The sequence below is a fragment of the Benincasa hispida genome, chromosome 11 (genome assembly GCF_027475165.1).
Source record: "Benincasa hispida cultivar pf3 chromosome 11, pf3_genome.v1.1, whole genome shotgun sequence".
Classification (NCBI taxonomy): Eukaryota; Viridiplantae; Streptophyta; class Magnoliopsida; order Cucurbitales; family Cucurbitaceae; genus Benincasa; species Benincasa hispida.
Window position 1 is genome coordinate 74332574 of NC_143488.1, and position 24248 is coordinate 74356821.

General features: G+C 38.0%; 1 protein-coding gene across 1 annotated transcript; it reads left to right on the forward strand.

Annotated features, from left to right (window-relative positions):
- The first annotated feature begins 4192 nt into the window (after positions 1 to 4192).
- On the forward strand, positions 4193 to 7531 carry LOC120091257 (DNAJ heat shock N-terminal domain-containing protein). The gene is made up of 6 exons (XM_039049206.2): positions 4193 to 4719; positions 5221 to 5317; positions 5394 to 5483; positions 6570 to 6635; positions 6851 to 6919; positions 7080 to 7531. The coding sequence occupies exons 1-6, from the start codon at positions 4352 to 4354 to the stop codon at positions 7215 to 7217; spliced, it is 828 nt and encodes a 275-aa protein (XP_038905134.1). The 5' UTR covers positions 4193 to 4351; the 3' UTR covers positions 7218 to 7531.
- The last annotated feature ends 16717 nt before the right edge of the window (positions 7532 to 24248 follow it).

Consider the following 24248-nt stretch of genomic DNA (forward strand, 5'->3'; position numbering starts at 1 on the left):
TAAGCTTGACCGCAAGGGTAACCCCAGCCAGCGCAAGCTATGCGATCATGCTACACACACTTGTGCCTAATTCTAGGACACATGCGATTGTTAGAGTTAAACAACATGCAACGGAAGTATCAAGGATCCATAAGCATTCTAATTCACTAATTTTGGCAAAAACTAAAGCATGTTGTTCATAAAAATGGGTTTTCAGAACATACCTTTGAAGAACTCTTCAAGAAAATCATCTATTCAGTTGATGTATTCACTTAATATCAACGTGAACCACCTCAAAGCCTTCCCTACTATGCTCTTGGAGCTTTAGGTAGAGTTGTGGGACTCAAGAACAACTTGTAGATATGGAGAAATAAAGAAAGCTCACAGCAGCAAGTTGAAGAAGACAACTTCTTCTTCACCGTGATTTTTCTCTCAAAATTCTGTATTCATCTTCTTCTCCAACAACTCCAACCTTCTTTATATATCAAGATGAACATGCAAAGAGATGGAGTGCATGGCTTGCAACTCATCCTTGGAGAATCAAGGTAGAGAAGATCATGGTTTGTGTGTGAGCATAAAGATGATGATAATGGAAAAAAACTTTTTCCACTTTGTGCCATGCAAAACGATCTTTCCATTTTCCTTTTTAAAACAAAAAAATGACTTTTAAATCATTTTAATTTAAAAATAGATTTTCTTAAATTAATTTAATATCAAATATTAAATTAATTTTTGCACAATAATCATCTTTATATATTTAAATCATATTTAAATATTTATTCTCTTGTTCCGTTTAATTTGAACGTTTCAAATTAATTTCACAAGCTACCCTAAAGCGTACCCATTTACGAACTAGTAGGGGGACCTCGCGGACCTACAAATCATGGGCTCCAACGATCCGAGATTAATCGGCTAAACTCATAGACCGATCTAACCCCCATTCGTTAACTAATGGGTGATTCCACTAAAGCCCATAGCTGAACTCTCCTCACTGTAGATATATTATGTCCACTCGATATAATCATGATTAGTAAGTTAACCCTTCACAGGTTTCTCGTAATAATGGCTGGGTCGAATCTCTGCTTTACCCCCAAAATGGTAAGCTTATTGAGAGAGGAAATTGGTCTACTCTCACTATTTGCAAATCAAAGGATAATCCCGAACAAACAAGAGTTCATAGTTAGCTCAGGATTAAGGTTAAATTACCTAGGTCATCGCTTTAAAATTGTCAGTCTTAAACAGTAAACATCGTTATAAAGTAAGAGTGATAAGTTTCGTGGTCCGATCTTGCACAAAACTCATTTGCACAGGATACCCTCACTCCTCATGTCTCAACATGCACGAATTAGGATCACTTCGTATGTAGCACTTTACAATACTTTGTAACAACTACAGTAGGCCGCATCCAATAGTGTTACCAGAATAATGTACCTAACCTTATTCATATACTATAGATCATTTTGACTATTCACTCGAACCTGATCCACTTGTATGTCTCCACATAAAGTTCAAATACTCATATAATAGTCAAGGGACTTAGGTTTATTGGATTTCTGAAGAACAATATATTCAACAACAACTTTATTGAATTCTCAGAATAAGTTCTAATGTTTACAAACCACGAGTTTTAGGACCTAAAACCCAACAATGTATATGCGATAATGCCGAGAAGCCTATTTCTAAGCCTCCATAACCCGCTCACGTGCTCTCACACATAAGCGTGATGACCACATACCACCGTATCCTACTTCTGGACGCATGCAATATCTTATCCGTAGGGTGCATATGCTGTGTAATAACAAACAGAGTTTATCTCTAAGTTCCCCATTCTTGCTTATGCGATCCGATCTGCTCTCTCGAGTCTTAGATCTAGTTTTTAGACTACTCTCCCAAGTATGCCTAAGTGATGAATGATGCGCTCATAAGACAAGGTAATCACATAAACATGACTGACGTAAGATTATTTCTATCTCTAATGAATACTTGCTTACATTTCTTAATACGACCAACCACTTACCCTCCCGGGCAGTTAGTTGTTGCTGATTCTACTCATAAACAAGCATTGTGTCCACTTATAGAAAAACGTTGCTATAGCTTCACACTAAGAAAATAAGGTTTTCTCACAATACTCACGCAGCGCACACCTCCTAGTGGTTTGCTACATGCTTCATATTCCTATGCCGCATGATTAAGTATGCGATACTCTAACAGTCTCACTAAGTGATATAATAAAAGTTAAGGATGCTACATAAATGAAGATGGAGATGGAATCGAAGGAAATATAGAAATGCGTTGATCACAAAATGTATTAATTCCTTAAGCCAAAATGTAATACAATACAATACAAGGAAAGAAGAGAAACGAAAGGCAAGTTGGAAGCAATGTCTTGCTTCCAGCAGATGTATGTCAAGGTTGTCGGTGGTGCCATGGATGGGCGGTGGAGCTGACTCTCTCGAGCTCTAGCTCCGACGAAGGCTCCGGTCGTCACTCGGAATGGATGAAGGAGATGAAGAACTCTCAAGCTTTCTTCTCACGCTTTCGTCTGGATTAAAGGATCCACTCGAAGGTAGAAACTTGGATAAATAGAAATTTTGCTCAATGGCTTCTATTTATAGAGCTTGATCGCCGACAACATTAATGGACTTGCTCTGAATCTGACACTCGCAGCGCGATGGTCCTTTTCTGAATCTCTGCTGCTAACGACATGGTAGGTGAAATGTCAACATCATCTTTTGATAATCCCAATGTATGCATTCATGCTTGCATTCCACCAACCTTGCGTTCATCCCTCTATTATGGTTATCATTATGTAGCCACAATCTCCTTGTGTTGACTGCATTTGCTCTATGGCCGCAACTTCTCTATGATGACCGCATTTGCTTGACGACCACAACTTCTATGCGATGGACGCATGCGGTTGATGGCCGCAACATCCATGTGTCGAACGTATGCGTTCGCCTCTACGATGGAGAGATTCTCCGTATGCGATTGTCTTTGTGATAGCCCGACTTCCGCATATGCGTCCGCTTCCTGCGTTAGCTACAAAGATAGAAAATTGAACGCATAATAACTCATAATAGTGGGTTAGTCGAGATTCTTAATGCCGATCGACGCAAACTCATTTTCTCATGAATTCCTAACATATTCGCCGCATATTCTACTTAACAGCCCTCATAATTCTAAATAAAAGGCCTATAATGACGTGCATTTCTGCCCATCATCAGTTACTGTCAAGATTTATATTTCAGTATGATTTCTTTATTGAGACTTATACATAAGAACCAATTTTCTTTCTCAAGTCACTCACTGGGCTAGCAAGCTCACCCCATTTTTCAAATGTTTTCTTTCCCCAGGTAGCAGTCAAATCCTCCGAAGGTAGCTCTGCATCTGCTCTGCCACTTAAAGACAAGAGTTCTTGTAACCCTTCAACTGTGTGGTTACTGTAAATATTGTGCACATGTTATAGTTGTTTCATGTAGGGACTAAGTTTGGGTGTTGAGACCTATGAGACTTGTGACGTAATCTCTGTATATTTTTTGTATTTAATGGTTAATGTTTATTTAGTCATAGTGGCAACCGCTGTGTTTGAAATTACATGTTGTTATCAAATTAGTTACTAAAGAGTTAGTAGGCAGTAAGTGAAAGGGTTGATAATTGCTGCAGTCATGTCACCTTCTAGGCTAAGAGAGTAGTCTGGGAGGGGGTGTGACATTAGCCCATCTCGCTTTCACTCGTCTCGCTCTAGCAAAACTCGCTCACTACCTTGTCTGGTTCTAACTATATCTTCTTCGTCCTCAACCAATGTAGAACATATAAAAAACACATCCAAACCCAAAATAAAAAAAGACACGGCCGATTAAACCCCGAAACCAGTTATGAACGTGACAACTGATCAAACGAAACCAACCTAAACAGACGCAACACAACATGCAAGACAAAAATTAAATTCACTTACCCAAGGACTTCGTTTACGACAGTAGATGGACGATGGTTTTACAGAACAAGATTGAATGGCACTTGCACGAAAGTTTTGAGCGTGAGATGATCGTTGAGTTTGAGCGTACGAGTATCGTATAGACTAGAGGGACATTTATGTAATCTCTTATCGTGATGACGTAAAGAAATGGTCAATTGACAATTTTTTTAAAAATGGGGTCATTTCACATTATGGACCGAAATATTAAGTAATCGGCCCAAATTTCCCTTTAATATTGAGGGCAAACTTAATTTGATTTAAGTTTTTGGGTTTTCAATTATTTTTGACAAATTTTCCTTTCCAAACTCCAAAGCTATTCGACGAGCACTCTAAAATCTCGTTAAACCCCTCCAGAGGAGATTCAGTTCCAAACAAATCGGACCAATTTTTCTTCCAATGTTGAAGACGAAGCTTCGAACTTCACTTTTCGCCGTTCTACGCAGCAATTCAGCTCTCTCTTCCGCCATTAATTTCCCAAATGTTTCTAATTCGGCTCTGTCAGCCCAAATTTCTTCAAATCCACAACTTCCTTCCACCGCTGAATGCTCTCGACCATGGCGATCCACTGCATGTGAATTGCTCGATAATCTCAGGTTTCCCTCGAGGTGTTTTTGCTCCCGGTCGGTGGAGGCGTCGGACCTGAAACCCAGGTGCTGGAATTGTGGCACTTTGGCTCCAACGTCGGCGGTGTTTCTGGTGTGTGATTCTTGTCGGAGCATTCAGCCCGTGGACCAGTCGGTGGATTATTTTCAGATATTTGGATTGTAAGTGTATATAACAACAAGGATTGCTTTACGCTTTCTTAATTTATGTTAATTTTGTATTGGTAGCTGAGGAGAGTGAGTCGAATTTGGAATTTGATTGTCTGCTGATCATGGGAAGAGATGAAAGGTTTGGACTTAGGGCATGATGGGTCTGTTATAATCCATTTTCTTTGAAATTTGCTGTGCCCAAATCGAATGAAATTTTTTTGATGCATCGATTTGTTACAAAGCTTCTCTCTCCCCGTCTCTCTTCATGTCCTGTCCTGTCCTATGTGAATGTACTTCTTGCCTTTAACTGCTCAAGGTCCATGGAAACTTGGGATAATGGTTTTCTGATTTCGATAATTGATGTAATCAACTGGCCATGTTTCTTACCTTGAACCTTCAGCCTCACTTACTAGAGGGCATATGGGATCTCTTCTCTGACTCATTGCTAGTTGGTGGGTTATAAAATTCTCGAATGAAGTGATGTATAATTAAGATTCTTAAATCTTTTTCCAGGGAAAAGGAGTATGAAATTGGAGATGTCAATCTGGAGAGCAAGTATAAAGATTGGCAGAAGAAATTACATCCCGACTTAGTTCATTCTAAATCAGACGTCTGTCTCATTTCATCTTTTTAAAGTTTGGTAGTCTTTGAGGGGCTCTAATTTTCCTTTTTCTTGTGCTTTGTAGAAAGAAAGAGAATATGCTGCTGAACAATCTGCTCGAGTGATCGATGCTTACCGTACTCTTAGTAAGCCGTTGTCAAGAGCAATATATATTGTAAGTGTGCATGGCTACCTTACAATTTTTTTTAGCTTATTTGAGTTTTAAATGCCATGCTATCATCCATTTCTGCCTCTAAATACTTCGTCATGTGATAGTGATTCAAGCTGGGTCATTGGAACAAAACATTTTAGGAAATTTCTGTATCAAGTTTTCTTATTAGTTCGTTTGCAACCCCATCCCATTTAGAGTATACATGGAAGTGATGGTAATTGGAATTGATTGTGCTTCTTCGTAGCAATTATGCTTTGAAAGAATTGATTACCGCTATTTTCTGTGATTTGCTATTTTGGAGTTAGCACGTCTCATGTTTGAGTTTTGATGCACTCGGTGAGGGTTGTTTTTCCATTTTTTCCTTTGGAGGCAGCACATCAATCAAAATATAGAGTCAGACTTATGAGTCCTAGAACGGCATGGACTTGTTTGTAATGTCTAAATGGAAAGACGTAGAGACTGCACTCTTAAGCATAATCCTCAGTGATGTTTAGTCTTGGGATCAAATAACATTTCCCCATGACGGCTGAAGGTTTTGGAAGGGTTTACTTCCTTTGCCCTACCTACGCCAATTTTATTTCCTACTTGTAATCTTGAATAAACTCTATTAGAAGAGAAAACTTTATAGTCCATATAACATTTGCTCTCCCGAAGGGCAACCTTGCTGGTTAGAACTTGAAATGTGGGAATACCTTATAGGTTTTGAGTTCAAACAGTCGGCACGAAAGATCATGGAAATTAATTCTCCTACTCTGGATGTCTCCCGGAGCTAGTTTTAGGGGCATCTAGGTCTCTTTTTCTTACGATTTTCATTATGGAAAGCTCAACCAATTACTTATATTCTGGTGTTAATTTCCTTTTTCTTATATTAATGAGATACGTTTGCATCTCTGTAGTTTGATGATTGTGATCTTGGGTTATATGCATTATGTTTATGACATCTGCAATCTAAAATATCAATTTGAACATTTTGAAGTGGTCTTGGTGATAGTTATAGACTTCCTTTCTAACGTTCAAATTATCTACATTCTACAATATTCAGTCTTTCCCTCCAATGAGTTTGTAATATTTTCTTGCCATCCTTTTCAGCTGAAACTCGAGGGTGTAGATGTCGATGAGGAGGATACAATTTCTGAACCAGAGTTGCTAAATGAGGTAATTAGTAAGAACCTGTGTTCAACTGAGTCCAGGCTATTCAGTTCTATGAGAGCTTTTGGCTTTTTCGTTTCGTAAGAGCATTTTTATGCGATGAGATTATGCATTGCGAGGAGAAGAAGAAACACATGCGGCTGATTTTCAAAGCTCTAACTGCAAGCTTGTGTTCTATTTAGAGTTTGATTGATATAAAGTTATCAAACCCACTTTTGCAGATTATGGAAATCAGGGAAGCTGTAGAAGATACATCTGGATCTCAGGGATTAAACCAGATTCAATCACAGGTGCGTGCTACTGTTCTCGTTCTGTCTATTGTCATCATTTCTCTTCTTTATACATTCATAGATTTGGGTGCGAGATTGGAGGAGGGGAGTTGCATTTAAAGAATTAAAGTAGCATTGTATGACGCCTTAACCTGTTTCATCTGCCTTCTTGTTCATCTAGATGCAAGAGAAACTAAATCATTGGTCTAATACATTTGCAAAAGCGTTGCAAAACCGGAGATTCAATGACGCTGTCTCGTCCGTGCAGCGAATGACATACTACGAGCGAGTGAAAGAAGAAATTACAAAGAAGCTTTAGTGCAGGAGGTATAATACATGGAAGCACCGTGTATCTCTTGGAGAAAGTTTTGATTGGTTATAAGTCAGAAATAACAAATGATTCAATCTTTATTTACCTCTTTAAAAACTTCCGCATATTTCAGTTTTTTTTAGTATTTAAAAGATTCATAGGTCGCTGGTTAATATTCAAGCCGGGAGTAAAATATTTCATATTAATTTTGTAATTCTTATGTTGCTCAATCTCACTGCATCAATAAAAAGACAGACAATCAGGAATGTTAAAGAAACGGCCTACATATAATAAATATTCATTAATTTGTCTTGTTTAAGAAATTTTGTGAGTGTATTCAAAGAAAAAAAAGATGGAAGAAATTTTGTGGACGGTTTTTGGATTTATCATTGGGAAATTTGGGCAGAGGATCCAAGATTTGGGCCTAAAATGTCAAATGACTTCTTTCTTTCTTTCTTTCTTATTATTTTTTCTATTTTTAATGTCAAATGACCTTTGTCGATGCCATCACCATACCAGATTACAAAATTGCCCTCCCCTTTTGTCTTTCATACGAAATTTCTCTCTTCAAATGTAATGGTACTATGGTGTTGAAGTGTTGCTCGGTATTTTTGTGTGGAAGTGTCACCCAATCTCTCATTGCAAAATTGCCCATCTGCTGTCAACATTCGAAGCTCTTGGGTAAGTGAATCTAATCTTCGTCGTGCATGTTGTGTCTGTTTAGGTTTTGGGTTGCAATCGATTGACACGTTATGTGGGTTTCAGGGTTTAGTAATCGGTCGCATCTGTTTGTATTTTGGGTTTTGATATGTTCTGTGTCATTGAGGATCAAGACGAGCTATAGTTAGAGCCAGATAAGGCAAGAGCGAGATTTACGAGAGGGATATAGGTGTGAGCAATATATGTGAGAGCAAGACTGTCGAGAGCGATCCAAGCGAGAGTGAGACAAGTGAGAGCGAGTCTAGCGAGACTTAAACAGAATGTATGGTTATTGATTTTTTTTTTTTTTTTTAAGAACATGCTAACTAATAAATTGAATGTTCATTTCATGCTGGAGTAATTTAAGATGTCAAAGGTTTGAAAATACGTGAAGTTGATCGGTTTCTCAGGCAAGTAACGAGCTTGGCATACATTGTGAATGCCAATAAGATTGTGAAGGAGAAGCTTACTCGAGGACAGTTAGTGATGTTCAAGAGAACAGTTTTTGGGTGATTTGTAGACTGTGACTAGAGATGTCTCATTTCCCCATGGGGACGGGGCCCCGCCCCGATTAGGTGGGGAATGGGGGAAAAAATTTCCCGTGAGCTAAACAGGGACGGGAACGGGGAATGTTCCCCGTCCCCGTTTAGCTCACAGGAAATTCTCGTCCTCGTCCCCGTCCCCGCCCTCGCCCCTGTCCTGTTCCCCGTCCCTGTTCCGATTAGCTTTTATATATTTATTTAGTATAGTTATCTATGTTATGTTATTATTATTATTATATAAATATTACATTTAAATTTCAAATTTGATTATTTATTGGGAAAGATAATAAATATATTTGAATATTTAAATTTAGATTATATATATGAATCATTTGACTTATATTTATTTCTTTCTACTAAAATTAATTAACTTTTTTAGACCAAAATTTGAGTAATTTATCTTTAAATTCAATTTGTCATGTAAATTTAACCATAATAAACAATTTAGTGATAAAGTTAATTATTTAATTAAAATTTGTTCACATTAGTGATTAAATTAAATGATTTTTTACAAAAAAAAAAAATAATAATAAAAAAGTAACGAGAAAAAATTTCCCGCAGGGAACCTGATCCTCGCGAATTCCCCGCGGGGAATCTTCGCCCTGATCCCCGTAGAGAATTTCACGGGGATGGGAAATGAAATGGGGAGCGGGGACGGGGATGGGGAATAACATCCCTGGCCTTACTCCGCCCCGTGGACATCTCTAACTGTGACATCGTGTTCAACAACCCACTTGTCCACGATATGTTGTTGAGGGGAGTGAAGACGAAGAAAGTTGACTCAATCAACTTCTTCATTAGGGGAAAGGTCGTCACATTTTTTAAAGACGGATTTTTGTTGATTATTGGTTTGTGGCGGTCTCCTACGCAAGTTGTTCGGAGTGGAGAGCCCTTACAAGAACTTGCGACAAAGTACTTTGGTAATTAGTTGACTTCAGATTCATTCCACCTGAATTTACTAGAAGTAGAATATAAGAAGTTGAAGTTCGAAAACTATGATGATGTTGTTAAGAATACTTTAGTGTATTACACAGAGGTTACAATGATGGGAAAGAACAACAAAAGAGTGCAGTCAATTGCACACTATTTTTAGACATTGAGGACTTAGATAATTACAATAGTCTAGATTGGGGTACAATTATTTGGAAGAGGACATTCGACGCCCTAAAGACTGCATTGAATGATAAGGTTGGCCTATAAGGAGAATGTGAAAGGAAATAAAAATTACATCTTGAAGTACTCTCTACATGAATTTCCCTAAGCATTCCAGGTAGATGTTCTTTAATATATGTTTATCTTTGGTTTAACATTAACATAGTTTTGAATATGTGTCGTTTCATATTTAGATATGGGCGTATGAGATCCTATCATCCATAGTAGGTAACATTGCCACTTGAAAGAGTAAGGTAGTTGTATATTACGGTGGTCATGCTTCCACTCGATGTCATTCAAAGTACTAGAGAGAGACATTTTTTTAGTCCCAAAATGTAAGTGTAATCTAGCTACGATATGTTTATTTGGTTTTTAAATTGACACTAACCATTTTATTGTATTGGGTTGAGAAGAAGTTTTGGGACAAACCAGTGGATAGACGGGCCGTAAGATAAGTACATTCCGACATCAAGAGTTTGGGAAGCTCTAGTAGTTCAGAAAGTGGTGGTAGTTCGAATGGGGACGATAGTTCAAAAAGTGGGGATGGTGATGAGTAGGAAGATGCTCAAGGTGGAGAGAGGGACAACGAATCTGATGACATAAACATCTATGAGTCCACTTACACCCCTAGTGAAGATATGTTTCATGATGTATTGGTGGGCCATGTATGTCCTGAGCCTGAGGAGGAGCATCTTGAGCTTGAGCTTTCAGGTCGTAGGAAGGGAGCCAATGTTAATCCTTCTATATATTCATACCAACGGAGTATTAAAACTCAATATCGAGGTTGGATGACTGTGTATCAAACCTTAAGGGAGATACGAGAGACATGAAAGCACAACTGTCAACCATTATGTCTCTGTTACAGTCTTTGAAGAGTTCCACGGTGTTTGAGGCGATGAGGTCACCCGCTCCATAGACTGGCCATGATGCCACTAGGTAACCCATCCCTCCTCTATCTCGGTCACTCACCTCACCTCTACTTAGGTCACCCATCCCACCCCTACTTCGGTTACCCATTCAACCTCTACCTAGGTCACCCACTCTACCACTACCTTGGTCACCCATCCAACGCCTACCTCGATCCCTCATCCAGCCTCTACCTAGGTCACCCACCCCACCATTACCTCAATCACCTATCTCACCTTTCCCTTCGGATACCACCACCTCACATGCTTCACTTCCACTTCAGGATCCTGATACCACCACTTCACCCATTCCTCTTCTACCCGCAAAGCTCGATACTATAGCTTTATCTATTTCTCACCCACCCGTAGAGCCTGATACCAGAACCTCACCTACCTACTTCCACTTTTAGACCTTGATACCTCTACCTCACCCACCCTACTTCCACCTCCAGAGTGAGATACCGTTGTTTTACCCACTATCCTTCCACATCCAGATCTTAATTCGAGTAAAGAGGACATTGAACCTCCAGTTTCTAAGATACAATGTCTACTAAAACCAGTGCCTATTGCACAATCTGATACCACGCATCTCGATCCACTAGTATCCTTCTCTGATTGGAAAATCTCCTTATTCATATTTATTGCTCGACATGTTCACCATTTTTTTTATATTAATGTAGGTTATAGTCGAAAGGCAAAAAATCGCTCGTAAAAGGAAGAGTGTTGACAAGTACATTATCACTCTCGAGTTCGCCTTTGAAACCTAAAAGAAGGCGTGAGGACGACAGATACCACCCTTTTGTGATACCTATTGCCTGGATCTTCTCTATTCACTTTAACCTAATTTAAATCAGGATTTAGAAAAACAATTGGAAATACAACTCATTTGAAAATCATCAGTTTATATAAATTTCAGTAGGATTTTTACAAATATTTATTCAATACCAAATACAACTAATTTAATAACATTCTAGCTCGTGGCAGACCTCGAATTTTTGCAACAACCTAGACTCTTCTGCTACCTGCGAAGGAAAACATAAGAGAAAAGTGTGAGCCTTAAGCTCAGGGAGTGGTTACATTCTTAAAGAGTCTCTTTCAACATAAAAGCATATCACATCACGAGGTTAATACTCAAACCTCCATCTTGAACGAGTCTGTTTTCTGCTCTACCTACACGCACAATAGATATTCAAACTCATTTCTTATAATCTCGTCATATCTACTCTCTCTCCTATGAGCAAATAGCTCCTCCTATTATGGGCTCAGAAACTAGGCTCGTAGGCCCTCTGACCATCCCGCACGAGGATTCCTTCCACATGCTCAGGAACTAGGCCTCATGACCTCCTAACTATCTCGGGTCTAATATTCTCATTCTCGTTTAGGCTACTCATGCTACAACAAAACATAGAGTCTAAAGGATATGCTTAAATTTCTTAAAAGAATACCGCTCACAAGTTAATCGCAGGAACCTTATTCTCGCAAATTTCCTAGTTTTCCCTGGTTCCTTCTTAACTCCCGAGCCTGAACTAGTTCATTATTCAGCTTAGAATCTCATGATTATGGTTAGAATAACCTTAGAATACCTTACTAGCCTTAAAATTAACTTACCAACTCGTACTGATATGAAACTAGGTCTCTGGACACTTTTGGACAACAGTTGGACGCAAGGCAAGACTCCCTTAAGTAGTTGGACACATGGTAGTACCTTTTGGACCCCTGGACAACACTTGATCAATGCATGGGCAGTGTTGGGCACATGGCCTACTTCTGATCAATGCATCCCTCTTGTGGTCAACGCATGGCCTTCCCCTAGAAACCCTAATTCTCCCTCAAACAATCCATTAGTTTCTTTTGAAGGAAGAATGTGTTGTGAGCTAGAATGAAACCTTATTGGGGTATTTATAGGCCTTCAAAATCTCCTCTGTCATCAGCCACAAGCCTCCAATGCATGCCACATGTATTGCATGAAAATCCTAAGTGTCATCACCATGCAATGTTCAGCACAAAGGTCTATCACATCGCCTACTTGCATGAGAGCTTGAGGTGTCCTTACCATGCCATGTCCAATGCATAGGCTTCCTTTGGGTGTCATTCCGGCCTCTTGCATACCCTAATATTCATCCACCTCCTCTTAGGCTCATGCGGTGCTTCATTTGGTTAAGCCACGTACTCAATTTTGCTATCATTCCGACCTTGTTTCCCCAAGTTTCCTCCCAATAACGCATATGACCTAGGTTGGGCGCATGGTTGCATCAACCACCCACCCCATGCATCCAATATTCCCCCCTATGCGTTTATGGTGAAGTTTCCAACGCATGCTCCCTTAGTTTTGTTGATTTGGTTCTCTATGCTCAACTCATAGCTTCCTTTTAAACTTCAACCATAGCATGCGCCCAAGTTCTTATCATCATGCGTCCATCTTGCTCACTATGTGGTCATCTAAGATTTTAGGCTCTCCTTGGTGTAACTTTCTCCCATGGGTTTATCTTACGCTTCCATCTTGCTTCTTCTAGTTCCCCAATGGAAAACTTGTGTCCTTTTATGTGCCAACCCTAGTTCTCCATGCGCTCATCATGCTCTATGCACCAACTCTATTTCTTCCTCCTTCTTTCTTGGTTCCTATTTTCCCTTGCTAGGCATAGAATTCCTTCCATACACAAAGACTTAGCCATTTGTTCCCCTTGTCTTGCTTTCCCTTCATGTATGTGCCCATTTATGTGCCCATGTAGTCCTGGATGCGCCAATGACTCCCTCTTGCATCCTTTTTAGGGTTTCTTCTCTTGTGGTGTCTCATGTTCTCCAACACTTGGCCAATTTTCCTCCTTCCAAAAGCCTTATCCGTTCATCAAGATCCCTTATATGTCCATGAGGGTACCTTATGCGCCCATGTTGTCTCTATGCGCCCATGAGTGTATCCTATGCGTTCTTCTGGTTGTTCAACACATAGTCCACTCAACTCCCCCCATAGCTTCCTTCTTCCTCTAAACATCCCATGTTGTCCCAAAACTCTCTTTAGGATGCATTTATAGGGCTCCATATGCATCGAAGGCTTCCCTCTTTCCTATGTTATGAACTCAACTTCTATTCTCATAACATAGCTTTGGACACTTAGCCAAATTTTGGGCTCTTAACTTACTATGCCTCCAACACTTGGAAAATTTTCTTCTTCTAAAGCATAGTTGAGTAACTTAGCAAAACTTCTTTTCCCAAGGCTTGCACTCCAAGCTTCTTCCTTCCTTAAAGGAATCTTGTAAGGGTAAAGGTGTTACATACACACCTCTAGCCCCACCAAAAAAGAAAATAACGAAACAGAAAGAAAGTAGGGTACATTTTCCTTTGGATAGACCAAGGATTACGTATCCTCTCCCTGGAGTACCTATGACACTATTTAGAGCGAGAGTCCAATACAACTTAGTACATGAGGTTCCATCTGTCGTTTTTACAGAAATGATGAATTGGATTGTCGATAAGAATACAGACCACAAGGTTCAAGAAAATGCATTTAAGCCATTATCCAAGTCATTTTTTCATGAATTAACTAAACCAAGTTCATGGGTTGAGTGCAATGTAAGTTTACAAACCTTATTTTATTTTTATTTTTATTTTTTACAATTGGATACAATGAAATCCTCTTTCCTAACTTATACCTTATTCTGGATGTGTACCATAAATATTTTGTTTCGGTTCATAAAAGATAAATTTTACAACCGATCGGACATGTGCATGAACAAGTTCACCATCTTGTCAATTGGAATAACGGTAACTATTTACTGCACTTGTGAATAGGACTATGTTGGTTGTTTATTATGTGTTGTTCATGTTGAATTCATTGTGTAGAGTCACCTTAATGCTTGAGATGAGATATATAAAGGGATTAAGAACAAGTCGACACTGCACGTTGCCATAGTATGGGGGGAAGAAGACACGTATAAGGATTACGTTATGGGTAAATTTGACATTAAGTGGACAGATGTGGATTTTGTGTATACAACAACAAACATCAGTGAACATTGGATGCTAATTGTAGTGAATATTAATAGACGATTGTTCATGTTTGATTCACTCCCATCCAATACGCCAAAGAAGAAGCTGGAGTCTTGGCTTGATCCATTGACTTGCACCCTTCCATCGCTTCTTCACTATTATGGTTTGAAACGTTTGAAGTCGGACCTAGATATATCCCGTTGGAAAATATCTCGACCTACTACTATGAACATACAACACGGGTCCCTTGATTGTGGCATATTTTCAATAAAATTTTTAGAACATTTATTGACGGGTGATGATCCTTCTATAATCACTTAGGAAAAAAATGATTAACTATAAGATGTCGTTGGCATGTCGGTTATGGGCAAACACTCCATATTTTTTTATGTATATAAAATCTCAGTGTAATTTTACATGCGATGCATATAAAATAAATCTCAGTGTAATTTTTTATGTATAAAATCTCAATGTAATTTTACATGCGATGTATATAAAATGAATCTCGGTGTAATTTTTTATGTATATAAAATCTCAGTGTAATTTTACTAACAACTCGTACACAGATATCGAGACTTAGAGAGGGTTATTAGAGAGAGCGAGACATTAACAGAACTAGTCATAAAGAGATAGAAAATGCTAAGCAACATTATTAGAGAGAGCGAGAATTAGCGATAGCAAGACTTAGAGAGAACGAGACATTAACAAAATGAGTCATAAACAGATAACATATATTAAGTAACGTTACTAGAGAGAGCAAGAATTAGCGATAGCGAGACTCAGAGGGAGCGAGACATTAACAGAATGAGTTATAAAGAGATGCATATGCTAAGTAATGTTATTAGAGAGAGTGAGAAATAACGAGAGCGAGACTTAAAGGAAGCGAGACACTAATAAAACAAGTCATAAAGAGATAGCATATTGCTAAGTAACATTACTAGAGAGAGCGAGAATTAGTGAGAGTGAGACTCAGAGGGAGTGAGACATTAACATAACGAGTCATAATGAGATTGCGGATGAAAAGCAACATAAAACTTAAACAATTTGTTTGTATATAGAACATATATTAAGGAGGATAGTGGCACATACAATTTAAACACTTTAGCCGGTGGACATTTTTTTGTACATAGAGTATACAATAAGGAGGAAAAATGGCACATAGAAAATCAATCTTGACCAACATTTGAATTGTTTCTACTATGTTCAGTATGTAGCCCGGTCGTGAGCGGTTCACTGCAGTTTTGTCGGTTATGCCCATAATTCCCATACCTACCACATTTTACTTGTTTGTGATGTTCTCCTCTAGATGGCATTCTTTGTACTCTTTGTCGCCCGACCTGTGCCACTCTTCTTAGAGGAAGAATATTCTTTTTCACATATCCTGGAGGTCTCTTCCATTCAGATGTGTGACCGAGTGGATTTACAAGCTCTACATAAGTAACCATAAGGGAGTCAATGCTATAAAATCGATTGTAAAGACTTTGGATAGGGATATCTCGTTCCCAGATGACCACAATTTCATGTGAACATGGGATATCAAGTGAGTTAAATTCCTTACACGTGCATTCTTTCATATGAAAGTTCACAATATCATCCAATCGATTGTCCCGCACATGGACCCTATAACAATCAATCAGCTCAACTCGATATTGTCTACCCTTATCACACTCACTTGCTAATCGATTTTCACAATAGTTCGAGTGTAACGTTGTTCAAGATGTCCAATAATTCCTCTGTTCATAAAACCACGAGTGGATGAGGCCTCTAACATGTTCCAACAAGCACATTAGGGCAACTCATGATATTCTTTAGTTAAGAAATTGAAACACTCTGCACTATTAGACGTCATGTTTTCATATCTTGGTTCTATTTGGTAAACACGCACTTACCTTTTAGGATTGATCCTCCAAATATTTCTTTACAGTACCATCTTGAAAAGAAGTTGATCCCAGTGTGATTGGAATTTTGACATGCGGAATGCCCTGGCTACATCATTGAACATCCTAACAATCGTACTGTCCTTAAAGTGGGTTCTTCAATGGTACACTTCAAATTTGACATAAACCATTTCCATGCTTGATCAGTTTCATTGTCCACTATAGCATATGCTAGTGGGTATACTTGTTCCATCCATGGAAATGCTAAACAACATGGTCCATTTGAATTTTCCTTTCAAATGTGACCCCTCAACAATTATCACAGGCCGACAATTTGCAAAACCTCTAATACAAGGCCCAAATGGCATAAACATATACTTGAAATGTACATCATCTTCAAGTTCGATTTCAAACATTGTACTTAGATTCTCCATTTTTAACGCTTCCCCGTAAGCATGTAAAACGGCGTATGACTCTTCTAGAGTACCCCTAGTGGGAGCACAACCGGTTCCCTTTCCATGCCACGCTTTGTCGTAACTTATGTTTACACCATACTCTTTCCTCATATTCTCTTGGATGTGATGAGGTTTATAAACATGTCTTATGCCTATAAACTTGTCTTTGATTAGCTGACCAACTACCACAATCGTTGCCTGTCTATGGTCATGATTCAAAATTCTAATAGAACATGTGTGCATTCGGATATACTTTGTGATCTTGAATATATTACACCCTAATATTTTTGTTGCACGAAGGTTCCACTTACAACTCTTTCCAATACATTTGACAGTGAATAAATACTTACTTGACTTAATTACCTTATATTTAAAATTATTGTTTATGGATAGAGTAAATAATCTCATTTTCAAGTCACTTTTACTAAAAAAAAAAATAAGTTGACCAATTTCAACATCTGTCCCAGATGAAGAGGTATTAAGCATAATCAATTCTCCTCTATGACATGAAGACTTGGATTGTGGAAACACTGAAGCCACTACATGTCCACGCACCTCTATAGGACCACAGTTCATCGAATCCAATCCTATTGATCTCTCATTACTAGCTACGAAAGGATAAAGCTCTACTGGAGGGCCACAATCCATAGAATTCAATCCTGCTAATCTCTCGTTACCAACTATAAAAGACGCTCTTCTGGAGGACCACAATCCATTGAATTAAATTCTGCCGATCTCTCATTAGCAAGTACCGGTTGGTTACTCAAAGTTTCTCTTTCCAAGTCCCATGGATTAATGCGGTCATTATCTATTGACAATGTTGATGGTTGAGTGTTCATAGACAATGGAATATCATCCTCTTCTCAATTAAACTCATATGATTCCTCATTTGTATGTCTACACCTATATCATCATAACTCATATTCACATTTTCTTCATGGTTCAATTTTAGCATTACAAATAGTTGAACTCTAGAAAGATCTTCCCGAAAAAAAAGGAAGCGAACACCATCATCATTTCCTATGTACTATGGAGGGGCTGCATAGTTAAGCTTATATTTAACTCTCATGATAATATCAAACTCTGAAGAACTTACATTTGTAACCCTATAAATGTTTTAAGTTTGTCATACTTCAATGTAATAGGCACAATGATTCTTGTCAGCTTGCCTCTAATATATAAACTTTGATTCTCATCCCAATCACCTCCATATCAAATGAGTAAACACTTTTATGTCATCCTATAACGCAAGAGAACATTTGTCATTAAGTTGTATAAGCAGATAAACATCAACTCAATACACAATTTCAATTATGCTCTCGCTCTCTCACGTTGTCGATCTCTCTCGCTATCACCTTCAATTACTCTCGCTCTTTCTCACTGTCACTTTCTCTCGCTGTTGCTCTAAACCATTAGTAATGGTCTCTCGCTCTCACTCTCCCACTCTTTTCGTTAAGCTATTTACATACCTTTTTTGACAAATCACTCGGCTCCAATGAAACCATGTTTTGTAAAAATCTGTTTCGATTTGAAAAGCCCTGTTATAGAAAACCTCGTTCAATAAAACTTCGTTAAAAAAAACACCGTTGAATTGAACCCTGTTCAACAAAAGCACAGTTGAAATGAAGTCTATATTTTAAAGAATTCACTATTTTATGTTTAAAGTATTAACGATTTGGGCTTTCCGATAGATTATTTTGCGAAAATTGTCAAATCATTCGTACACTGACAAACAATCACATCACGAAGGAAGAGTGAGAGCAAGAAAGAGCAAAAATGAGTGAAGAGAAAGTGAGCCCATATCGTGAGGGGGCAATTCCAGTAATTTGGTATGGCGATGACGCAACATTGGGTCATTTGACATTATTTTAAAAAAAAAGGGTCATTTGACATTTTCGGCCCAAATATTGGGTCATCCATACAAATTTTCCTTTTATCTTTGAATGATTCTATCTGATTGCAGGAGATAACAATTAATAAAATTATTTTGAATTCTATCGAACTATGAAATTTTAACCAAGAGTTTTGATTAACTTATGAAACTTTAGGATTTTTAATCGAGACGAGTCGAGGTTTTAAGTGATATAACTTCAAAATTTAGTCTCTAGTTTCAAATTTGTTCATAACTATATGAATGGATTTTTTTCTTTGTTGATTTCTTATTCAAATTTAACTTTATCAAAGACAACTAGGAATTTATGGGATGGTGCAGGAATGGAGATAACTTCTCTATCCTCACCTCACATCTAGATTTTTTTTTAAACCCTAGTTAAATTGATTCTTTTGGAAAATTTTCAATAAGATATTTAATTTCTCAAGAAAAATCTTTTCTAAATCGTTAATTTCTCATCTAGAATCATATTCAAAGAGAAAAATCTTATACTTTCTATTTGAAAGTTATAATTCAAATGTTCAACCATATTGTTGAATTGTTTAAAGTATTTAATTACCCAAATATTTAACAATGTGGTTCAAATATGTTAGATTATTCAAGTTATTACATAATGAGAAAGTTAAAAATTATCTTATCTCCACCCTCGCATAAAATTTCCCCCACTCACTCTCTCATTCTTCGCCTTGTTAGGGGTAAATCCCCATGGAGTCTTGTCCAATATAGAACACCTTATATTGCTAATACAATCAACCAAACTAGTAAACACGTGCTTAATATCAAGGATGAAAATATCCGTCGATATGTCGATATAACCATTGATATATTCATAAATCAAAGGATTCGACATCGATATTAAATATCCATGGATATTTTCAACATCTTTTATAAATGCTCATAAAACATAAAAAATGGATCTATTTAGTTCAATATGAATAGGAATATAAATAAAAATATCCATAACTTAGTTTGGGAGTAAGGCAACTTAATTATTAATGTAAATAAATTTTATTATTTTTTATAACTTACAAAAATATTCGTCGATCAATATTTTTATCGATATATCTATAAAATTGAAATCTTGATATCGATATTTTAATCCTTACTTAATAGTATGCAAACAAAAATATGTCACATGTTTAATCTAGCAACAATAACTTGTTAAGAAGGCTGACCTAAATATAGTTCAATAGGATAAAACATCAATTATCAACACAAAGGTTAAACATTTGCATACTGTTGAATGCGAAATTTTAGACCAATCACAAATTGCCATATCATTCACTAGATTATGACGAAATTCCAAATCATTAAATTTGAGACCAATTAGGAGTTAACATGTGTCCCAAAATGAAGTTGAAGACAAATTTCAATGACGCTACGTGGTTTCATTATGACCGTTGAATTAGATAAGATTAATTTGACCCAATTTAATATTATTATTTGAATTAAAGTCCATTTGAGCCCAAAAATGGGTTGAATTTGACCTAAATGTCAAATCAAGCTCGAATCCAACTAATTAGGCCCAAAGGGCCCATGAACCAACCAAGAACAAGTTGAATGAATCAGGCCTAAGGGCCAGGCCCATGAACCAACCAAGCCTAAGCCCACGAGGCTCACCAGAGAACTCTATCAATAAAGGAGCTCTCCTCATTTGTGGAGGTCAACAATTCCACACTCTAGAGAACCTAGAGAGAATTTTCCCAACAATCAGAAGACGCCCAAACTCCTAAAGCTGACCACACTTGAAGACTGAATTCCTTTGAAGATACAAACATTCTTCCAAGACTCCAAGCTCAAGAGCATCCACATGCTCCGCTTCTATATATCAAGCGTACGCATTCAACCGAGAGAGAATCAGAAGATCGAGTACTAGAGATCGAACCACATCGCATCAAATCAACATCAACTCAAGTTCAACTACATGAAAAAGGTTTCTCCGAAAGCCTCGTGTGAACACTAATCCTCCATATACCCCGGATGCCAAGTCCCGTAACTTGCTTTGCTCCCCATCGAAAGAGACCAAGAAGATCATCAAGCCCAAAGGCTGATCATCCAAGAAGATCAACAAACCCAAAATTCGATCATCTAAGAAGATCAACAAGCCCAAAATCCGATCATCCAAGAAGATCAACAAGCCCAAAGGTCGATCATCCAAGAAGATCAACAAGCCCAAAAGTCGATCATCCAAGAAGATCGACAAGTCCAAAGACCGATCATCCAAGAAGATCAACAAGCCCAAAAATCGATCATCTAAGAAGGTCAACAAGCCCAAAGGTGAATCATCTAAGAAGATCAACCAGTTTAAATATTAAAGTTTATTTTGAACATATCAAAGAATTATTATATTAGAGATTGTACTTGCTATATTGAAATCAATACAAACACAACGTTCAAATTCCACGAAATAAGTTTCACTGAAAACCTTGAGCGAACAAATTGGCACACCCAGTGGGACCTTTCTACCTCTCATCTTTCGCTCAATATCCAATCAAATCAATGGCACTAAAGAAAGTTGCATAAAAAATTACCGTCGCAAGCGACACTTACATAGACTTTGTCATCACGAAGAAAATCTAGGAACAGCTGATGGAATCTCCTAAAGGCAGGATCGTCATCAGAGAAAATCCCTTGTTTGACACCTATGCTTCTACTTTTGATCCATCAGAGAAAAAATCGCAGTTTGATGTAGTGTCTGTCATGATGACGGGTGTAACGGCTGAGTTGGTCATGGCAGAGATGGAAAAGAAAATTGATCTCCTAATGAAAGTTACTGAGAAGCGAGACCAAGAAATCGCCACCTTAAGAGATCAAATGCAAACTTGAGAAATTGCAGAGACAAGTCAAACTCCTGCTGTCAAAACTAATGATAAAGGAAAGACTGTCTTGTAGGAAAGTCAATTGCCACAATCCACCTTTGTCGCCTCCCTGTCAGTTCAGGAGCTGCAGAATACGATCGCAAACTCCATAAGAGCTCAGTATAGAGGATCGTCATGAACTTTTTTTTTTGTACTTCAAGCCGTACACTAAAAGAATTGATAACTTGAGAATGTCAGCTGGGTACCAACCTCCAAAGTTCTAGCAGTTCAATGGAAAAGATAACCCAAAACAAGATGTTGCTCAATTCATTGAAACCTGCAAAAATGTAGGAACTAAAGAAGACCTGCTAGTCAAGCAATTTGTCAGAACCTTAAAAAAGAATGCTTTTGACTGGTACACTAATTTGGAGCTAGAAGTGATTGACAGTTGGGAACAGCTAGAAAGGGAGTTCCTAAACTACTTCTACAGCACAAGGCGCATTGTTAGCATGATGGAGTTGACGAACACCAAACAATGAAAGGGAGAGCCAATCATCGATTACATCAATCGATGGAGAGCTTTGAGTCTAGATTGAAAAGATATACTCACTAAATTATCTACAATGGAGATGTGCACCCAAGGCATGCACTGGGAACTTCTTTACATTCTGCAAGGATAAAGCCTTGTACATTTGAGGAGTTGACAACACGCGCTCGTGATATGAAGCTAAGCATTTCCAACAAGGGAACTAAAGATTTCTTACTCCCTGAAGAGAGAAAGGATAAGAAAGAAATCAAAGGCAATGAAAAGATTGTGAATAGTGCCATAACAGAATCTATGGTCGTAAATACGACCACGTTGGAATTTTTCTCTAAAGGAAAACAAACAAGTTTTGAAAGAAAACATAATAAGGGCGAGAAGCGTCACCCAACTCTTAAAGAAAGACAGAATAAGGTTTATCCATTCCCTGATTTTGATGCGGACATGTTGGAGCAGCTACTAGAGAAGAAACTTATTCAGTTACTGGAATACAAATGACTAGAACAAGCAGGAAAAGTAGATGATCCTAACTACTGCAAGTATCATCGAGTCGTTAGCCACCCAGTGGAAAAGTGCTTCGTGTTGAAGGAGCTAATTATGAAGTTGGCTCGTGAAAAGAAGATCGAGCTAGATTTGGATGAAGTAGTTCAAACAAATAATGCCACAATAGTAACGACTTCAAGTGTTCCAACATCGTCTGCTTCATATGATCAAAGAGAAAGCATGATCCAATTTGGAACCTTCGAGCCTATAGTTGTTTGGTTCCAACAAGAGATTCAAACGATAGACTCCCAGAAGAAAGATGAGTCTGTTGAAGATAATGACAAAGGGTGGATCCTTGTGACTCATAGAAAGAAAATACGGCCAAATTCCACCCAACAAGAGTTGTGCTCCTATTGAAACTATAGAAGAAGGAATAAGACTTATAAAAAGAAAGGCAAAAAGATGGCATGGAAGCCTAAGCCTGGTAAAGAAGAAGACAAGAACTTTCCTAAAGTTCGACGACCGGTAGCTTTGGCAGAATTTCTCCCGAGAAGCTCCCTCGATGATCATCCAGATAAAGTATCAGAAGTTATTACATGCCACACTATTAGCATAGTGGAAGTCGACAGCAACCATATAACTACTAAAGAAGTCGATGATTCAAAATAAATTGAGCAAAGAATTTATGTCTTCAACTGTATCAAGCCTTCATCTACTCGATCTTCAATCTTCCAAAGATTGAGTATGGCCACGATAGAAGAAGAAAGTCAATGTCCAACGTCTACTGCAACTCGAACTTCAGCTTTCAAGAGGCTAAGTATCTTCACATCAAAGAAAGGTCTGAAGGAACTCTTATCAAATAGTACCTATGAGCGGAAGCAAGATCGTTCCAAATTCATTGTGATAGAAAAACTGCATTCACAACCAAACATACAAGTTATACATTTAACAACAAATTACGGCATGCTTAGAACAAAACTTGAATGTAAAGGAACGAGAGACATACTAGTTGAAGAACTTTTCTTCCCTTGAACTCTCGCTCTCGTTAGGAATGGCAACTCATGCAATCGTTGTGATCACCCGGTCTATTGTCCACCAAATCACATTGTCGCTCACCAGCGAATGGACTTCTACATGAACAAGGCAGCAAAAAGGACACAACCACTCGAAAACCTCGGTATTCTCGGAGTGAGAATCCAGAAGGTGTGGGCTCTGTTGGATTTGGTAGAGGGGAGGAGGAAAAGATGATCGTTTACAACGACCAAGAAAATGGGAGAGGTTTTATGTCTATCGCGTAGATGGGTTTTTGATCGTTTAGCAAAAGGTGCACGATCGTTTAGTAAAAAGGGCTTGATCGTTTAGACGATTGTTTAGTAAAATTGCTTGCCCGCGCGATCGCTTAGAAAAACCTAGACGATCGTTTAGGAAAGTTGCGCGTGTATATGATTGTTTAGGACAACTTAAGCTATCGTGTAGGCTCTCGCTTACTAGACGATGGGCAGTGTACTTAATCGCTAAAGTGATTATTTGATCTCTTTGCAAAATGAAAACTATTTCATTTTATCCTTCAGTTACGAAAACTAAATGTAACCTCCCACTATCTCATGTGGTTATGGAGAAAAAACAACATTTATCTCATAATTGTTTAATTAAAAAACAAATATAATCATATTATATTTATAACCTATAGTTGTAATATCACATCATATGCAA